At 44.9% G+C, this 20,840-nt stretch overlaps 1 protein-coding gene across 1 annotated transcript; it reads left to right on the top strand.

Annotated features, from left to right (window-relative positions):
* Positions 1-376: 376 nt before the first annotated feature.
* Positions 377-5,112, top strand: LOC146187766 (uncharacterized). Its single transcript, XM_084603527.1, has 2 exons — positions 377-1,331; positions 4,790-5,112. Exons 1-2 carry the CDS (start codon positions 399-401, stop codon positions 4,817-4,819), a joined length of 963 nt encoding a protein of 320 aa, XP_084459653.1. The 5' UTR covers positions 377-398; the 3' UTR covers positions 4,820-5,112.
* Positions 5,113-20,840: the final 15,728 nt, after the last annotated feature.

Raw genomic sequence — 20,840 nt, 5'->3', positions numbered from 1 at the left:
CCTTTAGCTGAAAAGAAATTTCAGAAATTTTCTTCAGTAGTGCAGGTAGATCCTTAGCAGTACCTTTCTTATGCTTTAAACGCTTAAGTTGCCTTTTCAGTTGCAAAGTCCCACGAGAAATCCAAGGGTTCCGACTTTTCTTTTTTAAAATTTGAGGAACAAAACGATCAATGCAATGGTTTATGAGGCACTTAAATCTTTCCCACAAAACATGAATATCATCGGTGTTGTTCAAAAAGGACTCAAACTCAAAAGATAGCATATCTATTATTGACACATCATCTGCACGCGAGAAATTGGGCACGGATATTTTCATAGGCAGCTTACGTAGAGAGACATCGGAAAGCGTTAATAACACAGCCTGGTGATCTGGGCCTGGCAGCAGCCGTGCAGGCAACATGCTTAGCAACCCTTTTTGCTTCATGATCCAGGTCGTGGCTTTTATCAGCTGGGAGGCGTCTTCCACGTGCACCTGCTATCCTGCCGCTATCTGCACCGAGAAGCTACGCTTGCCTATGGTATCACCGTCCCCTCCCGTCAACTGCTGCGTCATCAATGGACAGCCAAGTTTAACCACCGTAGCGCCCCCCTGGGACCAATCTAAAGTGACGTCACCTTACGACAGCTCACCGATGGGTATAAAACAACCGTGGATGCCGCATCGAACCAGTGGGCCTGGCAGCAGCCGTGCAGGCAACATGCTTAGCAACCCTTTTTGCTTCATGATCCAGGTCGTGGCTTTTATCAGCTGGGAGGCGTCTTCCACGTGCACCTGCTATCCTGCCGCTATCTGCACCGAGAAGCTACGCTTGCCTATGGTATCACCGTCCCCTCCCGTCAACTGCTGCGTCATCAATGGACAGCCAAGTTTAACCACCGTAGCGCCCCCCTGGGACCAATCTAAAGTGACGTCACCTTACGACAGCTCACCGATGGGTATAAAACAACCGTGGATGCCGCATCGAACCAGTGGGCCTGGCAGCAGCCGTGCAGGCAACATGCTTAGCAACCCTTTTTGCTTCATGATCCAGGTCGTGGCTTTTATCAGCTGGGAGGCGTCTTCCACGTGCACCTGCTATCCTGCCGCTATCTGCACCGAGAAGCTACGCTTGCCTATGGTATCACCGTCCCCTCCCGTCAACTGCTGCGTCATCAATGGACAGCCAAGTTTAACCACCGTAGCGCCCCCCTGGGACCAATCTAAAGTGACGTCACCTTACGACAGCTCACCGATGGGTATAAAACAACCGTGGATGCCGCATCGAACCAGTGGGCCTGGCAGCAGCCGTGCAGGCAACATGCTTAGCAACCCTTTTTGCTTCATGATCCAGGTCAGTAGGTACTTACCGGTCAAATGTTATCGTAATGACAACAGATTTTTGCTGCTGCTGCCTTGCCCACCATGTGTGAAATACCTTGTTACATGTGTTCGTTCGATTCCTTTTGACCTGTTAGCTTGTGGGGACATAGAATCTAATCCTGGCCCTAGTGAAAAAGAAATGCTAGAACAGTTGCTAGCTGGTCAAAACGCAATGCAGTTAGCTATCCAGGATATACAAACCACCCAGAAAGACATAGTGTATAAAATCTCTTCTTTAACGGAACGTGTCGATGGTGTGGAGCGACAGGTTAACGCATTTAGTATGGTAACTGCTCAAGTAAAAGATATGGAAGAAAATATGAACGAAATTGAATCTGCACTAGCTTCCCTAACAAGTAAAATAGATAACTTGGAAAATTTTAGTCGCAGGAATAATCTAATTATTTATGGAATAAAAGAACCTTGCACCGAAACACCTCAAGAACTCCTGAACACAGTGGGTGTGCTTTTCGAAACTAAGCTAGAGATAAAAGCATCAAGCATTGAAAGATGTCACCGACTTGGGCGAAAAAACGATGCAAATCAAGACCGACCTGTAATTTTGAAATTCCTCGATCATCGTGAAAAGATGTCGGTATTAGCGGCTGCACACAAGCTGAAGGGCTCTAATGAGTCTATTTCAGAAGATTTCTCGCTTAGAATTCGTGAAAAGCGCAAAAACCTGTGGAAGAGCTCAGAAAAAGAAAGGGGCGACAAAGCAAAAGTAAAGCTAGTTTACGACAAGCTCAGTGTAAATGGTGTGCTTTATTACTGGGATGATGTAAAGGGCATGCGAGTCAAAGTAAAGAAAAATGGCAGTTTGACGGAATATGCGTGACACTCGCGTACTGAAAATCCTGAACGTGAACTGTAGGAGCGTTGTTAATAAATGCACAGAATTAGAAGGACTCTTGGAAGCCTGTGACCCGGACATTGCTATATTAACGGAGACATGGTTAAGCAAAAGCGTTTACGATAGCGAATTTGTGCCTCGCGGTTACTATATCCATAGAAAAGATCGTGGTAGCAAAGGGGGTGGGGTGGGTGTCCTTTTCAAAGCCTGTCTAACGATGGCAAGAATGCCCGACATACAAAACGTCGAGGGAATATTCTGCAAAGCCTATCATGACAACATTAGGTATATTATAGGTGCTATTTATAGGCCACCTAACTCTTCCCCTGAAGTACTAGATGGTCTTAGAAACTATATGATTGAACATGTGAAGCCTGGTGATCGGATTATTTTGGCCGGAGATTTTAACCTGCCATACGTAGACTGGCTTTCCTTCTCACAAAATGTTCGGGGAGATAAATGTGGCGAAATGATGATAGACATAGCGTTTGAGTTTGATCTACTTCAAGTCGTTGAAAATTTTACGAGAATAACAACTAACTCGAGATCAATACTCGATATATTCTTCATAAGTGGAGCAATTGGAACAAACAGCACCTGTGAAGTTCTCCCTGGTATTTCAGATCACCAGGCTGTGTTATTAACGCTTTCCGATGTCTCTCTACGTAAGCTGCCTATGAAAATATCCGTGCCCAATTTCTCGCGTGCAGATGATGTGTCAATAATAGATATGCTATCTTTTGAGTTTGAGTCCTTTTTGAACAACACCGAGGATATTCATGTTTTGTGGGAAAGATTTAAGTGCCTCATAAACCATTGCATTGATCGTTTTGTTCCTCAAATTTTAAAAAAGAAAAGTCGGAACCCTTGGATTTCTCGTGGGACTTTGCAACTGAAAAGGCAACTTAAGCGTTTAAAGCATAAGAAAGGTACTGCTAAGGATCTACCTGCACTACTGAAGAAAATTTCTGAAATTTCTTTTCAGCTAAAGGCACAAGTAGCTTTTGACAAACATCAATACTATGGTGTAAAACTTCCCAATTTCATTTCATCGTCCCCCGAGAGATTCTGGAGGCTGATTACACCTACATGTAGAAAGAATGAAGTGTTTGAAATTAATGGTGTTGAATGTGAAGATGGTTGTCAAATTGCAAGTGCTTTTAATTCCCATTTCAAGTCTGTTTTCACTAAAGACAATGGCATTCTATCAAACTTCTATAATTCATATCCACCAATACATGACATTAACATCACTGAACAAGGCATACTCAATCTACTTTTAAATCTAGAGGTTAAAAAATCACCCGGGCCAGATGGCATTCCCAATGATTTTCTGAAACGTTATGCTCCCTGGACTTCAAAGTATTTATGTGCTTTGTTCTCTAAGTCTTTGTGTGACAGTCAAGTTCCAAGAGACTGGAGAACAGCAAAAATAAAGCCTCTCCATAAGAGTGGTAAGAAAAATCAAATTACAAATTACCGCCCCATTTCATTAACTTCAACATCATGTAAGCTTCTTGAGCATATAATACACAAACATATTTCTGAATTTCTTGACAAGTACAACATTCTATCAAGCGCTCAACATGGTTTCAGAAGAGGTTTTTCCACGTCCACACAGTTAGCTATTACCGTACATGATTTCACAGCTACAATAAATTCAGGTAAACAAATCGATGCAATCTTTATGGACTTTGCAAAAGCTTTTGACAAAGTTTCACATAAAAAGTTACTATTTAAGTTAGATAAAATATTAGCAAACCCACAGCTCATTAATTGGATCTCTTGCTATCTTTCGAACAGACAACAATATGTTTCTTTTAAGAATCAGAGTTCTTCGAAGGTTTCAGTTGACTCCGGCGTGCCGCAAGGCTCTGTTATTGGACCTCTTTTATTCTCGATTTTTCTCAATGATATTACAAATAACATTGATGTTAAGATTAACCTGTACGCCGACGATTGCGTCATTTATTCTGAAATTAACAGCGCTAATGATCAGTTAAAGCTAAATGAATCATTTCAAAGAGCTGTTTCATGGTGTGAAGAATGGCAAATGGAGGTTAATTTTGAGAAAACAGTATTTATGAAAATAACCCATAAAAAGAACCCTCTTCATTTCAGGTATTCAGCCCGGAATATTTTTCTATCTGAAGTTGAGCAGTTTAAATACCTCGGTCTTTGGATTTCAAAAGATCTTAGCTGGACAAATCATATTAAATACGTAGAAAGTAATGCTAATCAAAAACTCTTTTTTCTAAGACGAGCATTAAAACTATCCACACCCGCTGTCCGGTTAATGGCTTATAAAACCATTGTCCTTCCAAGCATAGAATACGCCTCTATTATCTGGTATCCCTATACACAAAAACACACCAATATGATTGAAAATTTGCAGAAGAGGGCAGTCCGTTTTATTTACAATAGCTTTGGGCGCACCTCAATGACAACACTTTTAGCAAAGGCCAAACTTCCTTCTCTTACCGAAAGGAACAGAGCACTGCGCCTAAAATTTCTATTTCAGTTGATAAAGGGTGATTACAAAGTTGACGTGTCACATATAATTTCTTTCTCTACAGGATATGCCACAAGACAAAGACACGCCCTAACAATAGCTCCTTATTCCACTCGCAATAACTGCTTCAAATATTCTTTCTTTCCCAGGACTATCACCGAATGGAATAAATTAGACAATGACACTGTTTCACAGCCATCTGTAAACTTATTTTGTTCACGCCTTAATCTGTCCGGTTTTGTGTAATCATTACAACCATCTGTTTTGCCATGACTTACTTTGTTTGTTGTTTCCGCCTCTTATTGAACTTTGTATTCTTGTTGTTGTTGCCTATGTTATTGTCTATAAGGATGTATCCCACCCTGCTAAAATCCCGCATGGGATTGCAGTATTCATAAATAAATAAATAAAATAAATGCAGTCCAGGCTATGCATGCCTGCAAGGAGTGTGAACGGCAGATCGAACGCTCGGCAAAAGCCCCAGTCTGACAGTGTGGTAGCCGTCGTCTGAGATAGACACGCGCATCCGGCTACGGATAGCTTTGCTTTTTTGTGTTCGATACTTCACTTTGCCACTGGAGCGCCACGTTCAAACAGGCGCAGCGCTGTTTCTCGTGTGGCAACGGTTGTCGCGCCCGCGGGGATAAAAACCTCCCCGACAGCGCTTTAATCTTGCTTCCTTCACCGCCATGCAATCGGCGTCTGGTTGCGATGCGAACAAGGGGCGGATAGAATAGCGAACCTTCATTTCACATGCGTTGAACAGCTACCCAAGAGGTGTTGCACCGGCGGCATGATGTCATGAAGCTTCTCTTTAATTGGCCAGACATGGCCACAATCCGCTAGAAGCGCGCCTGATGCGTGGTCAGGAGCGGTGAGCGCAGCGTGTCGTCCGCTCAAGCAGACGACGCGTCTCTGTTTGCTCGGAAATGGAGTTATTTGTTTAGTCAGCGTTACGAAAGTTTCTATCTGCTCAGAAGTTGGGGTGTAATTATCGCAAAATAAATATCTAAGAGTTAAGACCTTTTATTGCTGATTTAAGTGCGAAATTATAAGCGCGCGCGCCGGTGCTTCATAGGCACACCAGCAGAAGCGGCGGAGAGGATGGCCCCCAGAACACGTGCTGACCCTAGCGGCTGCCCTCTCTTCTGGTCACACTAAGCGGCCGCGCGCTCGCTGCAGCGCGGCCGCGCCGTCGTAGTAGTAGCACCTCTATTTCTTCCACCGTGCTCCAGAGCTTCAGGAACAGGGATTGCGCCTGCATAAACTACCGGATGGATACCATTACATTCGAGTATAATATGGTCATTGTTTCACTGGAGGTACCACATACAGCACATTGTTAAATTTCTTTTTGTAGCTGCGTGTTCTAAGGCACACTGATCTAGCTTCAAAAAATAGGGCTCTGCCTCTTGAGTTATCAAAGAAATCTTCCTTCCTGATCTGCATTTTCCACTTTCGGTATAATTCCACACTCTGTTTTTTTTTTTTCATCGAATTTATCCAATTTTTACCTTCTGTGTTTTTCACCTGTTGCTAAATGCTCTTTTTTTCTCCGTCCTTGTTACTAGCATACTTACTAGTTAGTTTCCTAGTTCTTTTCCTCCATTGTGAGTCAACGCTTTTTAGGTACAGGTATTTAAATACCTTAGCTGCCCATCTGTTACTGTCCAATTTCCTCAGGCGTTCCTCATATAGTATTCTACTCTGAGCTTCCCGTACTTCGAAAGATGCCAGCCCATATCTCCATGTACCGCCTCATTTGTAGTTTTGCCGTGGGCACCTAGTGCTAATCGTCCAACGGATCTCTGATTTGTTTCTAATGTCGACTGTACCTCTGATTTTAGGCACAAAACCGCATTTCCGAAAGTAAGTCCGGGCACCATAATTCCTTTCCAAATACCCCTCAATACCTCGTACCTATTGTATCCCCACAATGCCTTATGCTTCATTATCCCGGCATTCCTTCGCCCTTTGGCCTTAAGTGATTGCTCATGCTTTCCAATGTATGCCAATCCTTCGTTTACCCATACCACGAAATATTTTTATTCTGCTACTCTAGGTATTTCAAGGCCTTGAATTTTAAGACCCTGATCAGTTGAGCCGTTGAAAATCATCAGACCCGATTTAACTGCGCTGAAACTGAAGCCTAGAGCATCCCCTTCGTCTCCGCAATACTTAACTAGAGTTTGCAATTCAATCAATCAATCAATCAATCAAAGTGATCTTTACTTGTAGGAAACGAAATACATAAAGAATATTTGGACCGATAGCCGAGGGGCTAGTAGACGGTCCAGTACAGAATAAACTTGGTCAGGCAGCCGTAATGAGCGCATACAAACACTCACACACACACACATACAAAAAAAAACGACTAAAACAGACAAGCAAAAAGAATCAACAGGCACGGAGAAAAATACTTTTCAGCAAGCAATTCAATAGGCAATTAATACAAAACGCAAGCGCACACACACAAAAAAAAAAAAAATGGGGGGGGGGGGGGGGGAGGGCGGGGAGGGGATCATAACTCTCCTTGGCTGTTAATAAAGAACATTTTACAACTCATTTTAAAGTTACCTGCAAGTTTCACATTAATAGGCAACGTGTTCCAATGTTTTGCTCCAGAAAATTGTACTAAACGTTCTCCGTACACATTGTGGCAGGCAGGGAGGTTGAAATTGCCATTTAATGCGTGTCTTGTATTGCGAGATGGCAACAAGAAAATATCAAGTGGCAGAGGAATACTAGTATTAATGATGTTATTTACCAATACACAGATTTTGTATTTAAGCATTGATTCTAAAGTAAGTACTCGATTTTCTAGAAATAAATTATTGTTGCTGCAGTTGAAAGATACGTGGTATATTATACGCAATGCTCTCTTCTGCAGTCTCTGTAAGGGAAGTAGATAAGTTTTGTACGTTTGTCCCCAAGATTCACAGCAGTAGCTGATGTGGCAGTGAAATAACGAAAAATACAGGGAACGTAGTATGGTGTACGGGAAATACCTTTTCGCCTTGGTAAGCGCGTAGCAACTGAAAGCTAGCTTTTTAGATAGCTTATCTATCTGCTCTTGCCAGTGCAAGTGTTGGTCAAAGATGATACCAAGGTATTTGAAAGAACAAACTTGCTGAATACAATCGTTGTTTAGAGATATGTGAATCGTACTAGGGTCAATGTTTCTTCTCTTGGAGTGGAATACTACATATTTAGTTTTATCTACATTTATTGTTAGTTTATTAGCACGAAACCATTCTGAAACATTAAACAGTTCGGACGTTATCGTATTTTCTAGGCCCAAGAGCGACTTAGATGTGAACAAAAGAGCAGTGTCATCTGCATACATAAAGACTTTTGAAAATTGAACGGCCTGCGGTAGGTCGTTCACGAAAATGGTAAACAAAACAGGACCCAATACAGATCCTTGCGGGACCCTGCAAGTCACGGGTAGTAGTGTGGAGTGTCTGTCACTCAGCACTACTTTTTGTTTTCTAGCGGAAAGGTAGCTATCAAAAAACTGGAGAGAGGCATTAGTAATACCACACGATTTTAATTTTTCCAATAACTCTGAGTGACAGACGCACTCAAATGCCTTTTTTATGTCGAGGAATATTACTATTGCAATTTGATTTTTGTGAAGAGCAGTGTTAATATGGTGAGAAAGTGATGTGACAGCAGTGGTTGTTGATTTGGCTGAGATAAAGCCATGCTGCTCAGCACAGATTACATTATTATCAAGCAGAAACTTGTTCAATTGTAAGGATATTAATTTTTCAAAAACAGTATTGATTATACTAAGCACAGATATGGGTCTGTAACTACTGGGGTCATTGGGATCTCCTGTCTTGTAGACTGGCACAACTTTCGCAATCTTCAAGCTTATTGGATACTGAGAGCTATCCTTCCAGACTCTCAGCTAGCAGCACAATATCGTCTGCATACATCAAACCGGGGAGGCGCTGCTCTACCGCCTTTCCACCTAAACTGTATGACAGGTTAAAACCTAGGTTACTGTCTTGTATCCTCCGTTCCAGGTTTATCATATAAAGCATGAACAGCACCGGTGATAGAGGACAGCCTTGTCTTAACCCTTTGCATACTTTGACATCCTCCGTACTTCTTATCCCTTCCCACGTAATTTCTACTTTGTTATCCCGGTATATTTCCTGTAGGAACTCTATTATCTCATAACCGCAACCTTCTTCTTTTAATATGTTCCACAGGAGTTCCCTGCTTACGTTGTCGTACGCCCCGTTTATGTCCAGGAAGGCCAAATACAAAGGTTTATTTTCCACTCTAGATATTTCGATGCATTGGGTAAGCACGAACAGGCAATCATCTAAGCGCCTACCATTTCTAAAGCCGTTCTGAAGTTCTCCGAGTATCTTGTTACTTTCAACCCATGCTTGCACCTTTAATTTCACCGCCTGCATGGCTAACCTGTACATTACAGATGTTATGGTAATCGGCCTGCAGGATTTTATGTGCATCCTTTCTCCTTTCCCTTTATAATTCAAATTCATTTTACTCTGCCGCCAGCTGTCCGGAATTTGTTTATTCGATATGACTGTTTCCAAAGCTTTCAACAACGTTTCCTTACTTTTTGGACCGAGTTCATTAATCAGCTTGATCGGAATTCCATCTATTCCTGTAGATGTGTTTTTAGGAATATTTTTTTCTACCTTTTTCCAGTTTAGATTGGTCAGTTCTAAGGTGCTTTGTATTCTGCTACCTTGTGTTGCTTCCTGTTTTGCGGAGATTGCCCTATCGTCGTTCCTAAATGACTCGGCTATAACTGATCTAATGTAGTTCACTGCGTTGTCTCCTTTTAAACAATTTCCCTCGTTATCTTGAATCCGATCTTGCTTTCTTTGATTCTTCTTCCCTAGCCAGCTTATATGGTTCCAGAATTTTCTTCCTCCGCCTCTAGAGGCTGTAGTGACGCTGGGGCTAAGTCGACCCGGCCTTCACTTGGTAGCGTGTCGAGACTCGGGGTTGACGAAAGATTGAATCTTCTAAGTTGGTGAAATATGTACAAGCAGGTTTAATGGCACTTTGAGAAACTTATTTACAAGATTATTTACACGAAAAAGAAGGGTACATCAGCAAAATGGCAAGCGTTAAGAGTTCATAGCGAGAAGCGACTGGATGAGCCGTTTACCCAGGGCCCAGAGCGACATTTCGTGCTCTGCAGCGTCCTTAAAACCCCCCCTATGTCCAGCCCCTCTCTGAAGATGCTGACCAACCAAATCCAGGGCACGCCCCTCAGATATCGGCATCCAATCGAACACATCACTGCACTGATGGTCTGAAGCACTGACTGGTCCGGCATTGTTTCGTTGGGCGTGATCACTTGTTGGCGGGAAAAGCTTGGGAACGGCGAGGAGAGGAGGTACATTTCTATTCTTCAGCCAAGAATCGATAGGCAGCTGGTTCCGGCAAGAGGATTTACTTCTCAGAAACCCAAGTACACGTGCGCGCCGCATAGGGCTCCCAACATTGTCCCTTTTCGACAATTGCAAATCTTTCCTGTATTCCCGGGAAATCACTTAATGGCTGTATGCGTCATGCTCCTTTCTTGTCCTGCACGTCAGCGGACATGTCACTCTGTCGTCTCCTTTGGAAAGTAGACTTTCCTCACTGGACGATAGGGCTTCTCGACTGGAAGGGTGAACAAAAGAAAGAAAGCACTTCCTGCATTTCCCGCAGGGGGACGTTTCTTTGTGTTTTTCCAGACGTTCTCTTGACAGGGTCAATTTGGCATTTGCAGGCCTCCACAAAGCAAAACAGGCTTACAAAACAGGATTCCTGGAAACAGGCTCACTTAGAGCCATTGGACCATCACCACATATTCACAATACTTTTCCATGCCCACAGGCGAACAATAGAGCGCGCAAATGCGGATGCACGGTCGTAACAGCCTCCTCCCCCGCCAGAAGAGTCACGGAGGGCAGCAGTCGCCGCTGCTGCATGAAGAGACGACTTAATGGCCTGCACGTGAACGCTTGAAGCTCGCTGTTGCTTGTCGCGTTGTCTTGATTGTTGTAGGCCAAATTGCTCGAGCTGTCTGAAACTCAACCACATGTCTAAACAAGCACTCGGCTCCCGTCTGAAGAGACCAGGTTAAAAGAAAACTGCCATTGTTGTTCGAGAAAAGCCCACTCTCAAGACGTTCAGGACCCACGTATGCCTAGAAAACCAAACGTGCTGCTTTACATAGTCACACATATACAAGCGTACGGAAAAAAAAAAAAACCTGATTATCAATTTCGATACATGGTGAGGAACATCTCGGACCGCTTAGAAAGAGCGGCTAAGCGCGTCCGCATTCCCATTTAACTTCCCCTTTTTGTATCTTATTTCAAAATTGTACTGCTGTAAAATCAAGCTCCACCTAAGAAGGCGACTGTTTTTCGATGTCGCAGTTTGCAGCCAAGCCAGGGGACAATGGTCCGTCTCTACGGTGAATTTGGTCCCTCCAAGATAGCACTGCAATTTTTGAATGGCCCATACAATGCAAGCGCACTCTTTCTCTGACGCGCAATAAGCTCTCTCTCTAGAACTCAGTTTTCTGCTCAGGTAGAGCACGGGGTGCTCATTACCGTCGTCATCTCTCTGGCAGAGAACAGCACCTAACCCTCGATCACTGGCATCACACTGGACCGTGAATTCTCGGGCATAGTCTGGAGCTCGCAATACCGGACGGCTAATCAGCACATCCTTCAGGTTTACGAAGGAGGCTTCCTTTTGTTCGTCCCAGACTACATTTGTCGGTTCTGTCTTGCGGAGAGCGTCGGTCAGAGGGCTAGCCAAAGCTGAATAGTTAGGGATGTAGTGATTGTAGTACCCAGTCAGACCCAGGAATGCTCGAATTTCCGTCTTCGTGCTCGGCCGCGGGTAGTCTGCTACCGCAGAAATCTTAATCTCGCTGGGTTTCTTGAAACCTTGACCTACATTGTGACCCAAGTAGTCCACGGTCGCCCTTGCCAGGCAACATTTCTCGGCCTTTACGGTTAGTCCAGCTTGACGCAAAAGGCTCAGTACAGCTCTTAGATGTACCATATGGTCCGCCCATGAGTCGGAAAAAACCGCAATGTCATCTAAATAAGGCACCGCGAATGTTTCACACCCCTTTAAAACCCTGTCCATGAGTCGGGAAAAACAAAATGGAGCATTTTTGAGCCCGAAACTCATCATTGTTGGCTGGTAGCTGCCCGTCGGAGTGACGAAAGCCGCGTACCTGCTGGCGCGTTCAGTGAGCGGTACTTGCCAGTATCCTCGAGTAAGGTCCAGCGTAGTCACATATGCCGCTCTACTGACCTGTTCTACTCTCTCCTCAATATTCGGAATAGGATACACTTGATCCCTGGTGAGAGAATTTAGCTTTCGGTAGTCTACCACAGGCCTAGGGTCTTTACCTGGAACTTCTACTAAGATCATAGGCGAAGCATAATCGCTTTCCGAGGGTTTTATTACTCCCAATTCCAGCATGTGAGTTACTTCCCTATCCAGAAATTCTCTTTGCCTTGGAGAGAATCGGTAGCACCTTGATCGCACTGGCACGTCTGAAGTCAGCTCAGTATCGTGCTCAGTCAAATCAGTCCTGCCTGGCCTGTCCACGAAGCAGGCCTCAAACTCTGTTATTATCTCGCCCAGATCGGACAGCTGGGATTTCTTTAGTTCTCCTCTCTGCTCCGTCTTTCTGAGAAGCTCCTGAGCGTTGCTTCCTTTTTCGCTGAGGCAAATCAAGTTGTCCCCCATCTCCTCGGGAAGGTTTAACGTTAGATTTACCACGGCTTGCTCCATAGCTAAGTCCTCTCGGGTTCCACTTAGTAGTCTCGTGAGATTACTAGAGACTGGCGGCAAGAGGTTACTCTCAATAACGTCCTCATTCCGCGTCTCATCAAGCTCGCTTTCAAGTTGACTTATCTGAGATGCCTCGCTCTCAAAGTTTTCCGACCCGCTATCTTCCGCATCGACCACTGTTTTAACTGCCGTTTCCTCCGCTGTGGATTTTTCTGGTATGAGCAGTGTAGCTAGTTCTCGCGCCTTTGAACGTGTTAATGCTTGCACAACACTGTCTCCGAAAAGGATGCCCCTCTTTCGCAGTAACATGTCCGATTTGTTGGAAAACAAATACGGATAGCACTTAGGCAGCTTTTCTGAAACGGCAGCCTCGGTTGTTAACTCTCCGAAAGGGCCATCGATGACCACGTTCGCGATTGGCAAGCACACACTCTGTTCCTCCACTACCTGGCGGATCCACGCACACTGTCCTGTATAGTCGGAAGGCGACACATACGCCGGATGGACAACATCCATCGTTGCGGCCGAATCGCGCAGTACCTTGCAAGGCTTCCCGTTGACTACTAGGTCATGCAGGTAGGGTTCTAAAAGCTGCATATTTTCATCGCAGTCCCTGACATACGAGAAAGCAATCTTTTCTTTCCGGCAGTTGACGGAAATGTGACCCTGCTCATTACACGTAAAGCATGTGAGCGGCTTCCTAGCCCCAAGCTTGTTCTTTGTGTTCTGCGCGTTGGTCACTTCCCCACTTTTCTCACTGCCGTCCTTTCTAGGGCGTTTGCCTGAAGAAGCCTTCCTTTCTTCGTTTGCAAATCTAGCAAAGTGCCTTTTCTGACGGTTATTCACACTCAACTTGGGATTGCGGAGCCTATCCACTGCTGGGTTGCTGAATTGTCGGCGCGAAGCGTACTCCTCAATGAGTTCGGCAGCTTCAGTTGCCGACTTAATGTCGCCTCGGTCCTGTAACCAATTTCTTTCTTTTTCTGGGAGGCAGCTATAAAACTGCTCCAAAAGAATTCGCTCGACTACAGCGTCCCTATCACTGTAGGAATCAGTGCTCTTTAGCCACTCGCCCAAATTAACTCTTAAATTGTACAGGAATTCAGGGTAACTCTCGTCCCTGGACTTAGTAGCGTTCCGAAAACGTTGTCTGAACGCCTCGGCGCTAAGCCTATACTTTCTCAGAAGGCAAGCTTTAACCTTCTCGTAGTTGTCCGCGTCCTCCTTGCTTAGCCGCGCGACAACCTCCGCTGCCTCGCAGGGCAGAACCGTCAATAATCTCTGAGACCAAGTGTCTCGCTGGAAGGACAGTTTTTCGCAGGTTCGCTCAAAGTTAGCCAGATACAGACCGATATCCCCTGATATCACATATGGCTGCATGTACTTTGACATCTTGAAATCTGCCTCCTTGTTGAGAAGAGGTACCGCTAGCTGGGGACAATTGCCCGACCTCTTGCTCAACTCTAGTTCTAATTTCCGGAGCTCAATTTCTTGGTCCAGCTTTTTTGCTTCTCTTTCACGCTTCTTTTCCTCTTTTTCCCACTCACGTTCGCGCTCCTTTTCCTCTTTTTCCCACTCTTTCTGCTGTCTGAGCTGCTCCTTTTTTTGACAGATGAGGTTCCATGCTTCACTGAGCTCCTCATCATCGGTTCCCAGATCAGTGATTGCCTTTATAATCAAGGGTTTTCGTGCCAAACCACTTGTATCAATTCCCAATTCCTCACACAATTGCAACAGTTCCGGTTTCTGCAGCTTTTGTAGGTCCATGATCGCTCCGAGTGTCGGCTACTTCCAAAACAACAGTGCAAACTACCAAACCTAAAGGCGTTTCAACACTTTTTACCAGTTCTAAAATCTAACCCTGTTCTAGAACCTGGTCCACATCAGAAGAAAAGCCAAGCACTCACCCACACATGCGATCGATGTTCCGAGCTGCTTTCTTGTTGGCCGATTGTTGCTCCTGCTTGTTGCTTGAGATGCCACCTCCGATCACCAGATGTTGTGGCTTGTAGATTCTGATCCACCTCGAACCACCAGATGTTGTAGCTTGTAGATCCAGATCCCAACGCTGGTCACCAGTTGTCGTGACTTGTAGATTCAGATCCCACCGCTGTTCACCAGTTGTTGTGCTTGTAGATTCAGATCCCACCGCTGATCACCAGTTGTCGTGACGCTGGGGCTACGTCGACCCTGCCTTCACTTGGTAGCGTGTCGAGACTCGGGGTTGACGAAAGATTGAATCTTCTAAGTTGGTGAAATATGTACAAGCAGGTTTAATGGCACTTTGAGAAACTTATTTACAAGATTATTTACACGAAAAAGAAGGGTACATCAGCAAAATGGCAAGCGTTAAGAGTTCATAGCGAGAAGCGACTGGATGAGCCGTTTACCCAGGGCCCAGAGCGACATTTCGTGCTCTGCAGCGTCCTTAAAACCCCCCCTATGTCCAGCCCCTCTCTGAAGATGCTGACCAACCAAATCCAGGGCACGCCCCTCAGATATCGGCATCCAATCGAACACATCACTGCACTGATGGTCTGAAGCACTGACTGGTCCGGCATTGTTTCGTTGGGCGTGATCACTTGTTGGCGGGAAAAGCTTGGGAACGGCGAGGAGAGGAGGTACATTTCTATTCTTCAGCCAAGAATCGATAGGCAGCTGGTTCCGGCAAGAGGATTTACTTCTCAGAAACCCAAGTACACGTGCGCGCCGCATAGGGCTCCCAACATTGTCCCTTTTCGACAATTGCAAATCTTTCCTGTATTCCCGGGAAATCACTTAATGGCTGTATGCGTCATGCTCCTTTCTTGTCCTGCACGTCAGCGGACATGTCACTCTGTCGTCTCCTTTGGAAAGTAGACATTCCTCACTGGACGATAGGGCTTCTCGACTGGAAGGGTGAACAAAAGAAAGAAAGCACTTCCTGCATTTCCCGCAGGGGGACGTTTCTTTGTGTTTTTCCAGACGTTCTCTTGACAGGGTCAATTTGGCATTTGCAGGCCTCCACAAAGCAAAACAGGCTTACAAAACAGGATTCCTGGAAACAGGCTCACTTAGAGCCATTGGACCATCACCACATATTCACAATACTTTTCCATGCCCACAGGCGAACAATAGAGCGCGCAAATGCGGATGCACGGTCGTAACAAGGCATCGTGTATATCAGCCATCCAGCGATCGGTGGACTGTCTTATTTTACTTTGGACGAGGGCCTGCACTTGAAGTTTCTTTTGTCGATATGATTCCCATTTTTGGACGATTTCCTCCTGAGAAGCCTGTGCCTTCTTTGCCATTCGGTGTTCCCTTGAAGCAGCCCGTCGTTGTTCAATAGCTTCCCTGATTTCCTTATTCCACCAGCTCCGTGGCTTACTCTTTCCATTCCAGCGGTTTGCTACTTTAACCTCCTGAATTTTACTCCTTATGAGTAGTTCTACCTGTTCATAATCCCAGTCTTCCATGGGGCTTTTCTCTATTGCTTCCTCTATGTCTGCTGGTATCTGCGCTATTTGATCGTCGTTTAATTTTGCGTTTACATTTTGTCTAAGTTCCATTTCTCTTTTCATCACGGGCCCCATCTGCAGACTAAGACGTTTATGATCACTTTCCAGACTACACTCCCCTTCTTCGTCTATTTCCATTTTTGTGACCTTGCTATAAATTTCCTGCGACATTAGACAATAGTCAATGGTCGTATGCCTGTTGCGGAATTCCCACGTGATTTGGCCTTCACATTTTGTTACTCTATTTACTATAACTAGATCGTGTCGCTCGCAGAAATCTAGCATTAGCTTCCCGTTACAATCCGTGTATCCATCCAGATCGTCGATATGGACGTTCACAGCAGAATAATATTGGCCCCGTTTCCAAACTGGCTTATATCGTCACTGAGACATTCAACAAGATCCCTGTTTTCTTGCCTGCATTGATGTCCTGTTCCTAAATAAACTACCCCTAGCCATGTCCTTATGCCGGCAATGGTTCCCGAAACCCAGATATGTTCTTTACAAGATGATTTAATTATTTGCCAATTTGTTCCCTGGTGTATCAACATACCTACCCCTCCACCCTTTCTTTCCGTTCTCGTTCTGTTGCACCCTTCCCAGACGTAGCCTTCTATAAACGGCGGATCTTCTAGATCCCTGAGATGAGTCTCGCAAAGAGCGTACACACCTATTTTGTCATCCTTCAACTGCTGTTCTATCTCTAGCCATTTCGCTCTTTTTCTACCTCCTTGCATGTTTAGCTGTAGGAGCTGTAGTTTAGGAGCTGTAGCATAGCAGCGCCACCGGCGGATATTATGCGTGATCCTTCCCTCGAGCAGTGGGAGGCCGTGTTGGCCAGCTCAGACCCGGTCGTCCAGACCAGGGCCGTGGAGTGGGCCACCCAGGTCGCCGTCAGCCATACATGCTCTCTGACGAAAATAAAGTTTTTCCATCCATCCATCCATCCATCACCGTTTCCTGCGCTGGCCCGACGGGCCACAGTAATGACGTACGTACCGCGAACGACGTCCATTGGTCCGTCTCGCTGGCTGACGGGAGAAGGATGGGTTTCTACCGCTCGCTGCACGCTTTTCCCTCGCCACGGCCAGACTGAATCCAGCGGCGCGCGCTCATCGGCTGTTTCTTTTTTTTTTTCGCGCTCGCAGAGTGCCACGCCCCACCTCCCGCCAAACGCGCAGGACGAAGGGGAAATTGTCTTGCGGAGGCTAGACGACCTCGGGCAGGAGAGTGAAAAACCTTTGCGAGGGAACGGAAGGAGAGAAGCATGACAGAATCGGGTGATCGCGGTTATTAGTTACTCTTTTCAAAAAAAACTTTTGCGGCCTTGCGTTCTAGGGGCGAAGTCTCACAGTCACCGGGGAAGAAAATATTTTCGACCGGAGGGTGGACAGTGGGCCTTTAAGCCACAGAATCCTTGGCCTACATCGTTTTAATTCACTCGTTTTCATTCTCGGGATAAAAATTCAAGCGCTGAAGAGCGTGAAGGACTGTCCGTTGAACATGCATGGGTACATGAACGCAGCCGCGGTATCCAAGTTGAAACGGACGTTCAGGGCACAAGATTAATTCCCGGGTCGCTCGAAATTGAATTTGCTTTCCTGCAGTAACGCACTTGCACAATTGAACCGCTGAACGATTATGGTCTAATTGCAATAGTTTTTTTTATAGTTATTTGATACTGCCCATGGTAAACTCAGTTGATATATCTGGCTGGCTTATAGAAATTTCTTGCAAAAAGGGTCTTGGGTTCGCGCTGCAAGCTTTCATGCTCTACGTGCTTCCAGCATTAACACACGCTCGACGCCATGACCAGAGCACTGCACCTGATTTTCCGGTCCGGACCCGGCCCATGCCCACCGTTTAAAGGCCGAGCCCAGCCCGGCCCCATTCAGACATGAACCAGGCGCATACCTGGCCCGCGTTTCCGCGACTAGGCCCGCCACGAGCCCGACAAAGTCTGCATGCGCAGACGCCTTAAAAATGTACTGCTTACCGCCAGTACATAAAAATATGCCAAGATGAGACAAAAAAAAAAAAAAAAAACTTGCAGGAATATTCTTCTCAACAAATAAAAAGGGCAGTAGAGTAGTACCTGTAGAAGAAAAAGGTTTCGTCAAGAAAGTTTTGGGAAGACATTTTACTCCTCTGTCTACAATACGCTTTCTCTTATTCGGCGTCAAATAAATCACTGGACCAAATTTAGCGGCAGGATTCCTTCATTTCCAAAAGAAGCTGTATACACAGAAAGCCCTGGCCCACGGCCCGTTCCCGTGCAGTGTTTTACCGGCCCCCTGTCCCACTGGACCAAATTTAGCGGCAGGATTCCTTCATTTCCAAAAGAAGCTGTATACACAGAAAGCCCTGGCCCACGGCCCGTTCCCGTGCAGTGTTTTACCGGCCCCCTGTCCCAATCCCGATCACGTATATAACACAAGCAAATATACGGGACGTCGTATCAAACACGTATGGCGAGCTTAGTACGGATCACACATATACTCTTTCATATATGTACTACAATCAGCTGAATACGGCAGCGACGATGTCTTGCGATGTGTTTGCTAACACGTTGGAATGGCCGCAGAGCATAGCGTGGCGGAACGTCCGTGGCCACGATGCCGATCTTCTCTGTCTCTTACTCAAGTGATTAAGAGGGACACACTACCACTTTCAGGACTAGATCATACCTCCTAAACCTCCTGCGTCCCTTTTGTTTTCCTGAATACATTCGAGGGGTGCACATACATCATGACTGATGTTTTGTGGTCGTGTGCGCCTCTCAGCTAGCAGTTCTAGTGAAATGATGCCGAGACAACGAGAACGCCGAATTGTTATCCTTTCGAACAATCGTCTTCATAACGGTGCGGACGAGTTCTTCGTTAACTTCCGGGTAAAAGGAGCAACATGCAGGACGACTTGTCTGACGACGGCGACCGCTAATTGACAAAAAAATAAAATAAAAATGAAATAAGAATGGAGTTTATAATGAAATTGCTACGCCTTTGTATATGAAGCTGTACTCATTATGGTGCGTTACAAAACGTGAGCAGACACAAAAGCAGATGCAGAAGGATTGTGTGTGTCAATGTCAAGCGAGACAAAAATGTGACGTGTAGGCCTATAAAATTTGAAAAATAAATATATATAAAAAAAGTTGCTTGTATTCATATGGATCCCAAAATGGCCTAATCGCACGTGTGTCGCACCCGCCACCTATAAGGAGTAAATAATGTTTCTTTCTCTTGTTTTAGTAGTAACTCACACCATTTAGCCCCAAATCTAGCCCTTGTTAACAATCTTTTTCCTCATTTATTATTTTTTTTTTCACAGACATCTTTTTACCATGTATACAAGCAAAGTGCCGGCTTTTACTTTTTTTTTTTCCAATGTATTTTGATGTCTGTCAAAGCATGGCAATAAAAAAAAAAGGCAAAGGGCGAGAACATCTCACACCAACCGAAGTATTCACACCATTTCTCAAAGCCTATGTCATGTACTGCGTAAACTCTACGTCACCAGCAGCGACTGTTGCCAGGCGCAAAAACATTTTTGGTCGTTTTTCACAGCCACCCTTTTCATCTAGCCCGCAAAACAAGTTCCACTATGCTCTTAACATCCAACTTGCTTGCGAAGGTTGTTTAGAAGACTCAACATGAAAAACTAAGCGTGCTACTTTAGCACACAGTTTTCGGGCCAAAAGTACGCCTTAATTTCATCCCCATACGCCATTTGCGCTGCTTCGAGTGGAGAGAGAACTTGTCAGAAGAAATGCCGAGTTGGATTCATGAATCCAAATTGGCCCTGAAGTGGAGGAGTGGCTGTTTTCTCCACTCCAAGCACTGGTGGTAGAGCATCGAGTCGAGGCACGTTTACAATATGGGCGCTAGTTGGCATTCATGTGAGAAAACCATTGAGAACTTACAGTACAAGAATCAAACTGAACTTGGTGGTCTATATTGCTGAGACTTTCAGTTTGCACATCCCATTCCTATTATACCTGCAATGCAGTTGCAGGCTTTCAGGCACTGTTAAAACATTCACAGCGCCACTTGGTTTCGCATTCAGTGGGAGTACCCATTTCATGGCAGTTGTATCAACACATGAAGCTCATGATAATTTTTGATGGCAATGTTTGTACCTCCAGCCGTCAGTCAGGATTTTAATTGAGATGTCCCAAGTTTGGTCAAAAGGTTTTCTGTGGGTAAAATTAATGATAGAGCACCTGTTGGGAGCAGCTTGGCTCCACAGAAAATTTCAACTGTACTGATATTTTGAGGTATGCAATTGTATGTTACCAAAGCTTTACTTGTTTCGTTTGCTGTTTCTTCCAAATTCGCTTGTATTATAGTCACAAATGCATGCATTCAAGATTAAGCGGAAAGGGAAGGGTTCGAGAACTTGGGTTTTGTATTTTCTACACCGCTAAAAAGATAAACTGTTCATGCAGTGAAGTTTGTAATATAACAGTGTTTTTTTTTTTTTATATAAATGCTGCTGTGTAAAAACAAAATTTCGTTGTAAATTAGGATGGATTAGGGCGGACGTTAAGAAGCGGCAGATGTTTTTTTTTTTTCTTTCTTGTTTTTTTGCCAGAGTAGACCGTCCTTCTCGTCTGAACGTGCAAAGAGTAGCATAAGCTATGGTGGATGCGAATGTTAAGAAGCGGCACATTTATCTTTTTTTTTTGCGAGAGTTGTCCATTTTTGCATTTATAAATCAACGAAAGCATGCGGTCAGCTGTGATCATGACACCGGCTTTTAGAAGGGCAGTACTGGTATATCTAACCTGACCAGATTTGGGCTGCATTT

This window comes from Amblyomma maculatum, chromosome 5, assembly GCF_055883805.1.
Source record: "Amblyomma maculatum isolate TAMU_Amacu chromosome 5, ASM5588380v1, whole genome shotgun sequence".
NCBI lineage: Eukaryota > Metazoa > Arthropoda > Arachnida > Ixodida > Ixodidae > Amblyomma > Amblyomma maculatum.
Note: the sequence above shows the minus strand (reverse complement) of the source record. Positions and strands in the feature narration are given on the sequence as shown.

What these genes read in the sequence shown, in the direction of transcription:
- LOC146187766 (XM_084603527.1), top strand. Translation starts at nt 399, where the DNA reads ATGCTTAGCAACCCTTTTTGCTTCATGATCCAGGTCGTGGCTTTTATC. An exon ending in CTTTTTGCTTCATGATCCAG is followed by an intron (nt 1,332 to 4,789) that starts GTCAGTAGGTAC and finishes CTTTCTCTACAG; the next exon opens with GATATGCCACAAGACAAAGA.